This window comes from Octopus bimaculoides, chromosome 13 (assembly GCF_046866305.1).
Source record: "Octopus bimaculoides isolate indiv1 chromosome 13, ASM4686630v1, whole genome shotgun sequence".
NCBI lineage: Eukaryota > Metazoa > Mollusca > Cephalopoda > Octopoda > Octopodidae > Octopus > Octopus bimaculoides.
In genome coordinates this window covers 21084185-21096684 of record NC_142940.1, presented here as the reverse complement: position 1 = coordinate 21096684, position 12500 = coordinate 21084185, and the positions used below count along the sequence as shown (strand labels likewise).

Genomic DNA, 12500 nt, shown 5'->3' with positions numbered 1-12500 from the left:
CCCCTTGTGGGCAATAAAGAAATGAGGCAGATAGATACATAGATAGGGAGAGAGAGAGAGAAATAAAGAAAGGAGTGCGTGCTTGTTTACATTTACAGGTGCATACATATTTGTAATCATGAGTTTTTATATATTTTAATCTGTACGTGATTTCACTTTGTCATACGGAAAATATATTTACCCTTTATCAGTTTAATACATCCGGAAAAGGAATTTTATTTTGTGTGTTCATACATATTGCCTCTGTAACTAGGCGTGTGTGCATGTGTATCTCGGCGCTATACTCTTAATTTTTCTTTTTAAAAGTATTTTGAAGTGATTGATAGTTGGCCAAATAAACTTGCTAGTCTTTCCGTACTAAGTATGACTTTAAGAAGATTAACCCATTTTCTGGGTTTAATCTTTTCCAATAGATATTTGTCACCGTAAGATTATCTGATGAACATGAACTTGAGTACACTTTGAACTTGCGTTATTTCTTTTCTTTTCTCCTGTAGATACACACACTCATACACATTCCTACCCACTAAGACACGGGCATACATATTTATACGTATATGCTAATAAGCAATGTACGTATTCACACATCATTTACTTTTTTATTCAAATACGTGTATATATTCACGTGTATATCCATATATATAAATATGCATACATGCATATCTACACAGATGTATTCTCGTCTTGAACCAAATGCATACACAGTTAGAGAATAAAAGCTGATTTAATATTTAAATATATTTGGTAAAAGTTCTGCAGCTGGTAGCGGGATTGATTATGGTGAGAAATGTGTTTAGTGCTCTTCAGCCCCAGTTCATTGTTGATTGAGTAGATTTAAAATCTAAGGCTTTCCATCTCATGTTTTATTCAGGACTACATTATCCAATCTGCTCTCACTCTTTTAAAATAATATTGTGTAATTTGAGGCAGGTGTGAATGCTACCTTTTAATTGGCCATGTTTTTCCTGGTTTTGCGAAACTTGGTCTGTAATGCTTGGTATTTCGGTGTGTGTGTGTGTGTGTGTGTGTGTGTGTGTGTGTTTGAGGGCGCTTGCCTAGTGGTTTGGGTGTTGCACTCATATATACATATATATATCATATATGGAAAGATTAAGATTAACCGTTTGCCTATCTTGTGTATCACGTGATACATAGAGCGTAATTTTTCTGGCGTCCGTGCATCATATGTGATACACAATCTCAGTGTTTTTCATCTACCAGAATAACTTGGGACTAATGAAAGAAAAGCTTCGTATTAATTACAACGTGTGAAACAAGGGTTAACTAAAACAAGTCTGTACGTTTAGGACAAACTTATGAACACGCTTTGGACAGGCAAGAGTTAAGACATAAAATGGGAAGAAACAAGAAACAAACGTGGAACCAGAATAGAAGATCGATGATTTTATTTATCTGACAAAAATATATAGCAATCAATATCCATTTTGTAATATTTTCTTCATTAAAATAATTGTTCCTTTATTGACACTCTTCACATCCATTGGACACACATATAAAATATAAAGAAGAAAACATATCTGATTCTTGCTTTTAGAGAAATTTATCGAGATGATGGCAGTATAAGTTTTGTTCCAAATCACAAATAATACATAGCATGAACGTGTAAATTTATCTACTTATGTGTGTGTGTGTGTGAGAGAGTGTGTGTGTGTGAGTGTGTGTGTGTGTATTTATGCGTATACTTGAGTGCTTATGTGTGTATGTGCATGTGTTTATGTGCGCATGTGTGTATGTGTGTGATCTTTTTTGTTAATGTACCTCGACGTCTGTTGGATTCGAAGGACACTGTTGTGATGCAGACAGTGTCTAAGGCATTTTAAACCTGGCGGAGTCAATCCCTCTTCAGGTTCGACTACAGCCGATTCCTTCATTTCAGAGAGAGGGAGAGAGAGAGAGAGAGAGAGAGAGAGAGAGAGAGAGGGCGGATGTGGATGAGTGTGAGGAGAGTGTGAGAGAGGGTGCGTGGATAGGTTTGAGGGAGAGAAAGAAAGAAAGAAAACAGAAAAAGTTATTCAACCCCAGTATTTGACTGGGACTTTACTTATCGACTGCCCCTCTCAAAAGTGTGAAAGGAAAATTTAACCTCGCCAGGATTTGAACTCAGATCACAGGGAACCAGAACAAATACCATAAGACATTCTATCAGATACTTTAACGAATTTTTTTTACTCCGCTAATTCATCACTTATGCTCTGCTAGTCCGTGCGTAAGGGTACGAGTATAGGCGTGTATGTGAATGTGTGCAAAAGTGTGTGAGTATCTCTGTGTGAAAGACTGAAGACCAACGGTGTATAAAAATTCGTTAGATGTATTTTTTGAAATCTAAATTCTATCATTTAACATGTTTGATGAAATGCCCACACAGCTCCGACGTAACTGTGTGTGTATTTGTGAGTTTCTTTTAGCCTAGACTCAAGTAAAAATAAATAAAATAAATAAATAAATAAATTTTATCTATATCTTCTTTAAAACACATATTTGAAAGAAATGCGATGTTGGGATGCACAGTTTTTCACAAGAGTTATAGTTGGCGGTTTTTAACAAAACTAGAATATGTGTCAGGGTCTCAGCTTACTAGAATCTGGGTTTGCGCCACAAGCAGTGAACGATAATGTAATTCCGTATGCTTACACACACACACACATACACACACACACACGTATGTATGCATATATGTATGTATGTATGTATGCATGCATATATGTACGTATGTATATATATGCACACACTCAATGGGTACGCAGATGATTATATGTACATAGATAAGTAAGCAAACATTTCCCACCCATATAAATGCAAGGTTACATATGAAACCCGAACGCCATTGAGATAAAAACAACGGATCGAATTCCTGGATTACAAATCCATAATCCCATTACTTTTCTCGAATCGAGAGAGAGGAAAAAGAAAAAGAAGGAAAGAAAAGAAGAGAAGGAAAGGAAGCAACGAAGATTGTTAGCTAGATAGATAGCTTGCTAGCGAGATAAAAAAAATATATATCAAGGCATATGTCACTAAAAAATGATAAGCGATCATATAGCCACTGATTTATATGTTGATAAGTTCCAATTTTGCTCAAGATTCGCTGGATAAAAAATTTTAAGAAAATACAACGCATTGCTAAATAGTAAGGACTTACTGCATTGCAGATTAAAGTTTCCTTGATTTTTCTTTCGAAAGTCGTCTTTACTCGTGTACAATGCGATAATAATGAGATTCACATACGAGTGTAATGCTAGCATAATGAACTTTTCACTTTTTGTACTTAAAAATCAGTAATATATTACCTTTTTCTTTTTTCCTGCTCTCGAATATAATGGCTATCCACCTTGATTTTGCACCTGATGCTTTCCTTTAACCCTTTAGCATTCAATTAGGCAATATTTGACCTGCTTTATGTTAAAATTTGGTCTGATCTGGCTTCGCATCTCACACCTACCCTACAATGTTATTCTAAACAAAAAACAATCACATCATTGAAATCACGAAACTTCGAGATAATGCAAAATTAATTTGAAACAATGTGAATAAATAAGCATTACAATTGACAAATTAATCTGAATGTCAAACGGTTAAATTTCTCGCATTGTACACAAGAAATCTTCACAGTTACGAAATTTGAATGCCTGTAAATGATCCTGATCGAGCAGACCTTTGATGAAATGCATTCCGATTCCGACCATCTCGCATAATAAGACACGATTGTCTCCCCATAGGACAATGGATTTAGGATCACATTATCCAACGTCGCCTTCATTTTTCAGGAAGATATTTGTTAGCTATTTTTAGTATGTTGAGCGACTACAAAGTGTCCCTAGCGTATTTTATACCTAGATACTAAAAATGTTATATATTGCAGTGTTGTTAAAAAGCTCGCTTCATAACCACGTGGTCCAGGGTTCATTCCCACTGCACGGCATCTGTGGCAAGTGTCTTCTACTATAACCTCGGCCGACTAATGCCTTGTAAGTTAATTTGGAAGACAGAAACTACGTGGAAGCCCGTTGTATACATACACACATATATACATACATACATACGTGTGTGTGTGTGTGTTTCACCGCTTAATGACTGATGTTGGTTTGTTTTTATTCGCATAACTTGGCGGTTCGGCAAAAAAAGCCCAAAAGAATAAATTCCAGACTTTAAAATAAGCACTGATGTCAGTTTGTTAGATTAAGGCCTTCAGAAATGTACTCCAGCATGGCCGCAGTTTAATGACTCAAACAATTAAAAGAGGAGCAGTAGTAACTGGAACAGGGTACTGGAAGCGCTATCCTCCGGAGCAACACCTATTCCGTTCTGTCGGCTGGAACCATGAGGCAGTTTGACTAACAGGAAATTGTACGTTCCACTCATTAAATACTTTGATCCTCACAATAATATATAGTCAGAGAGACAGTATTGAAAGAAATAATTTCTTTTCTAGACACAAATGAAAAGCTGTATCTAGTTAAGTAGATTAAAATGTCAGCGTTATGTTACCACTAAAAGGATCGTAAAGGAACTGCGTGTTATCTCTTGCATTATATATATACTTTTAAACTATTCAGACCCAATTCTCTTGGTTATCAATACACAACACGGGACATATGATTATAAAGTATTTGGTCTGCTCGTAGTGCGTGGTTTAAGCCCTCAAGAGAATCTAAACCATGGTAGAATTGTTCAAAATATGTCTGTTTAGCCAATGGTATTGCTAGGAACACAACCGCTTATTTTGTTATTTACAGGTAGAAATCGAGGAAATTCCTCGTTTTATAAATACACATCTTTCTATTTTGATGTAGTTGTGTAACGGAGGCTGCAAATTCAAGGTTAGAAAGAGAAAGAGAGAGAGAGAAAACGAAACACACACACACAAGTATATACAAACACACATATATTATTTATATGTATATATATATGTATACACACACACACACACACGATCAATACACTAACTTGGGTCGCCCTTGTATTTTGCAAACTGACAATAGTTGATCATAAATGTATTTTTTCTGACCCTGAAGTGGAAGCTTTGGCTCTAGGTCAGTCATGGCCAAACTGCGGCCCACGGGGTATTCCGAAGAGCACGCCTAATGAAAAATTAGCTTGATATTGTTTTTAGTAGTGTGGCCTGCCGCATGATGATTCATGTTTGATGCAGCCCGCTTTTCATAAAAAGCTACTCATGTCTGCTCAAGGAAATGCAATTTTAGCAATATTTCAAATACGTGGTTACCATGAAAGATCATCAGGGATTGTTAGATCTGTCTTGCATCCGTCGTGCCTTTAAGTTCAATTGTGCACTGTTCATGAGTAAGGCGGTGGTAATGTCTTCTTGATTTGAACAGTGACTTTGAGAGGGAGACTAAGTTGTTATGGTTTCACTGAAGGATGTTGCAATGTCTGTGTGAGATTTTAAACTGTGTATGGACGGTAGCCAAATGAAAAAAAAAAAAAAAAAACTTACTAAGAACTGGATGTAGTCTTGTTATTTATATACTGGACAGGGATTTGTGCTGTTTGAACTAACTGTGAGAAGGTAATTAATATATAAAAGGAAGTGTGTTGGAGACTTCACTGATTCATGAGGGGCATCAAAGCGGTCTGATTGGAAATTTCCAATCTGATATGTAGTAGATGAACAGAAATGATAGGTGGGTTACGTAGACAAGGTGGAAGGTTTTGCTGATGTAAAGGTTAATAACACTACATTCACTAAAGTTCTGAAGGGGAGAAACCATTTTTTTTTTTCATGTAGAAATGTATATTTCCGTTTGGGCTTATTTGCAAAACACATGCATGTGGTAACATACCATTTTCTCTTATAAAAACGTATGAATTTAAGGCTAATGAAAATATTTTTTGAATGTAATTTAAAATTACTATTTAGGTCTGTTATTAAACAGCGTAAGATAGAACCAACGAAGAATTGTCATCTAATGTAAAATATGAATGAATTTTTAATAAGGGAATTTTGTGAAATGATATCAGTGTTTGTGTATGCGTGTGGCGGTTATTTTCGGGAAAGCTGGCTGGGGTAGAAGCGGCAACCAGTGTTGGAAATAAAAGATTTTTTTTTAGATGGGAATGAATAAAACGTTTTATGACATTTAAAAGATAAAACTGCTAGGATTTTTTTTTAAATGTCTTTGGGGACAAAGAAGTTTCTTTTCTTTTATTTTCATGGATGAAACTTTTGTAAAGAAAACATAAACAATTCCTTATCTACTCCATTCCAAGAAGGGAAAGAAAAATATCTTAAGTGTTGTCAGAATATGAATGGGTAGCAATAAAAAAAAAAGTTTGATTCGAATGAAAAAACAAGAAATCACTCCTTTTCCTGTGTAGTGGAAAATTAAAATGTGAATTTCGTGGAAGATTTAATTGTGAAAGCGATAAAGTGTTTTAAGAATTAACATATGCCAGTCTTTCGTTTGAAGTAAGGATTCGTTAGTATTCAAATATAAATGTGAGGTATTAATTACCGCAAATACGTGCACACACATACACACACACTGCATATAAATACACGCACACTAATGTATATATGTGTGTGTGTGTGTGTGTGTGTGTGTGTGTGTGTGTGTGTGTGTGTGTGTGTGTATGTGGTGCTATTAAGTTAGACATGGGCTGGGCAATGCTGGCCGAAACTTATCTAAGTATATATATATATATATCTGTGTGTGTGTGTGTGCGCGCGTGTGTGTATAGGGATTAAAGATTGCGGTGTAAGTAGGACTTACATTTCGTTTTAGGTCTATTTGGAAACAAAACATCTTTGTTCAGTTATCCATTTTTAAAGAAACATGTTCATATCATTTAATGATATATTTTCGGCTGTCTTTTGTGAGAAACTGTTTACGATATGTTTAAGCATATACATAGATACATATATATATATATATATATATATATATATATATAGGCATTGTACATATATACAGATGCTTGAATTTGTATACCTTCACGCAGGAGTGTCTGCCTGTACGTATATACTTTATAATAGAGAATAAACCGCCTTTGTTATAAGGTCTTGAGTAAACGAAGAAACCTTTTATATGAGTATAAGAATTGTAAATCCCAAGGTAATACTCCCTTTAGAATTCTTTATAAGTAACCATTGTTGGAGAAAAGACAAACAAAATTAAAAACATATTGAAAACCTCAAGTCATTTTAATGTATAACAAGTGTGGAAGATATTATTTGTACATCAGTTTGTCTGTTATACTGGTTACAATTTTAATAAATTAAACATTCAAATAAAAATTAACCAAATATATAAAAAAAAAAACTAATATGGAAGCATTTAAAAAAACTGCCATTATACAAAGCTTGAATGGAACAATTGCAAATACATATACGCTCGCATACACATAGTTGCACATATATTTAAAAGACCACAAAGACATACACATATACAGACATGCGCAGTGGTTAATAACCTCCTGCATAAAAATAAGCAGAAATTCCACACATCACAGATAACACAAATATTTGAATGGAAAGGTTTGGAAGATCATTAAGAAGTGTGATGGTATTGTACCGACTAGATTACTTTCTGTACATTTAGTGCGGCTCACACACACATACATGTGCATATATATGGGTTTATTCATAATTTTACAATATAGGCACACTGTTTCGACGAAGCGTTTCATCAAAGAAGTTTATATATATATATATATATATATATATATATATATATATATATATATATATATATATATATATATATATATATATATATGATATGTTAATGTAGTGTAGGACATTTTGCTATTAGATGAGTGTGCAAATGAGTGTTCTGGTCAAACTGATGCAATGCTGGTCTTAGACCAGTGGTCTATCAATTCTGAATTGTGCCCAATGCATTTTTCGGTATTTCGCCTTCAGTCCTGACCCGAAGACCCTATATCGTATTGTATGAAGGCTAAACATTTCTTGTAATGTTATAGGTTTTTAACAAGAATTAGTATTGATTGTATCAAGCCCTGGATGGGTGACAGCTAAGGTTGTCCTCAGTGTAATCTGTACTCAAAACGTAAAGGAATAAATCTAAACCCTATGAAGCCATTCATTCTGTACTTACGCAATATAACTTGCAATGATATCTAATTAACATTTATCGTATATGTAAAAATTGTTGTTTCCAAGATCAATTCTAATCCAGTAAACTTATGCTAATAGGTATTCCAAACATGACCATCTAGTCGCTTTTGTTCAGACATAATATTATGAAGTAGGCTATGGACTACCTTATAAAATGTATCCTGCGTGATGTGTTGGTAACTCCGCTGCTATTTGTAGTAGATCGAAACACCGCGTATCTTTGTCAGGGGTGCTTATCGTAGTAGATGCAATAAAATGTTTTGGTGAAGTTTAGATATGTGCAGAGGCAGGTGTATTCGAACGTGGATTGTTTGTACGTAATTATGGTGGAAATTAGATTGGAAAAGACGCGATATGCAAATGATAAGAGGAAACGTGTTCAGGGGTGGTGGTGGTGTTGCATTTGAAATATGTACCAGTGAATGTATTAGTGAAAATAAAGCGTGAATAATAATAATAATAATAATAGGGTCGAAAGAAGAGGTGGACTATTTAGGATTATTCACTGTACATCGACTACTACAAACTGTATTCTATGCACACACATACACACACACTTACGCGCACAAAACACATACATACATACATACACATATGTATAATCCAAATCAATATGCATTCAAACGCAAACAATAAATGTATGCACATAATGCGGAGATACATTCCTTTCTTCCTTCGTCTCTTCTTTCTTTTCGTCATTCATGTATGCTATACATACATACATACATACCTGCTAGCATACCATATTTGAATACATTTATTTAAATGCTGAGATTTACTTTGAGATAAAACACATTGTTTAGTATGCATACATAGACACGCTCTCTCATATATTCACCTATTTTCTGTATGTGTGTCATTTCATAAAGCGCACACATTTCAGACAATTTGGATGTGAAATCGGTGAGAATACGATGTTCACAAAAGGATATATATATATATATATATATATATATATATATATATATATATATATATATATATATATATACATACAGGCTGACAAATGCATCTATTAATACGATTAGAGTTATATTTGGGAGAACACAAAGAGCACACAAAGTAAAAAAAAAAGGTAAATGGGTCTCCGTCGTATCGACGATGAATGTTCGAGTGTTCGATTGTTTGAACTAACTAGTCATTGAATTAGCATGTCAGTGGCAGAATACTCCACAGCCATGTGTACCTGCGTGACACAATGTGTAATAAGGTTAGACGTCTTGAGTTACAGGTACAGTACATCTGGCGGGCTTCTCCACAGTTTCCGTGTACCCAATATCATTCACAAGGCTTGGGTCGACTCGCGGTTATGGTAAAAGGCACTTGTTCACGATATCTCAAAGTGGGATGGACTGTGGTACTTCGTGATAGCAAAGCAAACTTCTTAACCATTTGGCTATGCTGCGTGTATCCCACCCGGCCGTAAAAAATTGTATCCAGATACACAGTTAAATATACACACACTATTTGAACCAATTAACACACACAGATACACACATAATGTAATATACACATAATATATAATACATAATTCACACATGTAATATGCACAAGCATGAACGTTCGTAAATTATATACATCTATTATACATACATATGCATTTGGAAGGGCATACGTTCAGTTAAATATTTTCAAAAATTCTACTAATCCCGCCGCCTTTCATTCGTTCCATATGCCAAAAGATTGTGGTACTCCCTTTGTACGGATTTCAGGGTCTATATACAAGTATCTGAACGTTTCCTAGTAATTCATACATTCGTAAAAAAAACTGTATGCCACACTCTTTAGAATGAAATCCATAGAAAAATCTAGTCACCAAAGTTTAAAACTACCAGTCTTTCCATATCTACCGGGTTTGGAAAATTTGGGGTACTTTTTCAGTAGCCCCTTTGAAAAATTTTGATTTACTACATATATACAGATTTGTGTGTGTATTTACTTACACATATAACATATATAAAATTTTCGGTCATTTTCTAACTCCGGAAAAAGAAAAAAATGGAAATAGAAACCGTTTTCTTCACCTCTTTATATTTTCTCTGTGTTGTGTTCAAGAAGCATAATCTTTAGGTAGGGATTTGGCATTTTTGTCTTAAGGTTTTAAGTTCCGTTAAGTATGGATGTATGGATTTTGAAAGTTAAATCAAGGAATAAAATTTGATTTTTAATAACGAATATATATATATATATATATATATATATATATATGCAGCTGACTTCAGATTTTGAATGCGGTTATTTTGCTTTGGAAAGATCACCTTAGACACATAGAGAAAGAAAAAGAAAACACAGCGTGTAGATATGTTTTTGTAAAAATAGACCAAAACTAACAATAATGTTTATGTGTTTGATGATTTGATTGATTATAACTCAAAATATGATGAACAAATGATACACATTTGGATGAGAACTGGATGCAAAAAAAAAAAAAAAAGAATTGAAATATGGCAACAGTCAATTGGTTTTGAAATTAATGGAATCAGGTCTAAAAAAAAAAACGAAAAAATTATTTGAGGAGATCAATAAAATATTTTGCCACAAAAAATATTCCAGATAAAGAAAATGTATATAAATGAACCAAAGGTGTGATTGGAAAATCAAACAATATAAAACAATAATATCCAGGAGTTCGGTTTACTCCAGTTAAACTTTCGTCGACTTTCTTGGACAGAAAACGCGTTGAGAGAGAAACATCTCTTTATGAAAACTCGCAAAACATGTACATTATTATGATTCTTCTAGGTTAAACTAAAGACTCGAATGAGTTTTGCTATAAAATAAAACGCGTGATAAAAATTACCAAGAGAGTTATCCGCTCACGTCTCTCTCCGCAGCAAAACTGCTATTTTTTTAATTTTACATAAATCTTTAATATTCTGAATTTGAAAATTACAGTTTATATATAATTATGTTTGTTTCTTTCTTCCTAATTATATTTTACTTGTAAGTTGGTGAATGGATTTATCATAAGTACTTATAGAAACAGATGTTCAAATAAACATTTGTTATTAAAAAAAAAAAAATTTTAAGATATCAGCTCACATGAGTATCGGAAGATAACTATCTATGACACTGAGAGAGAAAGAGAGAGAAATCAATGATTCTCGTATATATATTAGTTATGATACCGATGTAAAATAAATATGTATTCAAAGTAATCGTATGTGGTAGAGATATGGACAAATCCAAAATCTGCTCTTTTGTCATGGAAGCTACTTATCTGTCTATCTCCAACTGAATGTTACATTGTTGAAGGAATATATATTTATCCAATATATATCCATGTGTGTGTGTGTGTGTGTAGTAAATTTCTTATGTCATGTTTGACATGTTTCGTTCGAGACAATTGATTGCGCTATGTTATAATCATTAAAAAATCCTCATATTTCTGGAGTGATACCTGCAGCAGTTATATTGGTAGTGGTATTTACCCTGATGACTGCACCAAAGCTATCACGCCCCTGTTCCTCTTTCAACTTTTTCGTTCTTAAAACTTTCTTTCTCTTTACCTTATCGCATTTTTTATATTCTAACTTTTCTAAAATACAAAAGAACTATACAATCATATATATATATATATATATATATGCATATAGATATGAATACGCATATATATGTACGTATATATACACAAGTTTGCATAAATGCATATAAATAGATTTGTATACTTATATATACAAACATATGTTGGTATATGTAAGCAAATATACATTTAAATATACATAGCATATATATGTATGCATATATAAATATATACATACACATATTCGTGTATGTATTAATATATTTCATTATAATTTCTTTCCAATGTTTTCTATTTGTATTATAGATCATATATCACACACCATTAAGCGAATGTTCAAAGTCAGGAAGGGTAGAAAATATATTAATTTCGCAAACGAGAAAACACTGTTTCCTCGGGACATCGGCTGCTTTCTTGTAAGCGACCGCTCACCTGTAAACGACTTCTCGCCTCTAAACGACTGCTCGCTTATAAACAAAGGCATGATGCTACTACCTGGTTCATTCCGAATTTGCGGTGCTGTACGCTTGTCGTATTGACACCAGTTCCCGTTGAATTCACTCGAACAAGAGCATTTAAAACTTCGTTGACGTTTGTGGTATCGGCAAGTTCCACCATTCAGACAGGGTTTCTGTACACAATAGTCTTTATATTGGCATTCGGAACCAGTTATACCAAGAGGGCAGATGCATTCTTCACGACCTTCGCGAGCATATGACAAACAGGTACCGCCATTCTTGCAGTGAAGTCGCTTGCATTTATTGATGACAATTTCACATCGTCGTCCAGTAAATCCGTCGCGACACTTACATTGGCTCAGGCCTATGCATGTACCACCGTTTTTGCAAGGGCACGGCA

The 12500-nt window shown here is 34.0% G+C and overlaps 1 protein-coding gene across 4 annotated transcripts in view; it reads right to left on the bottom strand.

Annotated features, from left to right (window-relative positions):
- Window positions 1–11929: 11929 nt before the first annotated feature.
- LOC106870007 (delta-like protein D) overlaps window positions 11930–12500 on the bottom strand; it is a 320127-nt gene continuing 319556 nt past the window's right edge. For all 4 annotated transcript variants that reach the window (XM_089361569.1, XM_089361568.1, XM_089361570.1 and 1 more), the window contains one exon: window positions 11930–12500. This exon is cut by the window's right edge and continues 81 nt beyond it. In XM_089361569.1, coding sequence (XP_089217695.1) covers window positions 11950–12500 — 551 coding nt within the window. In that variant the 3' untranslated portion in view covers window positions 11930–11949.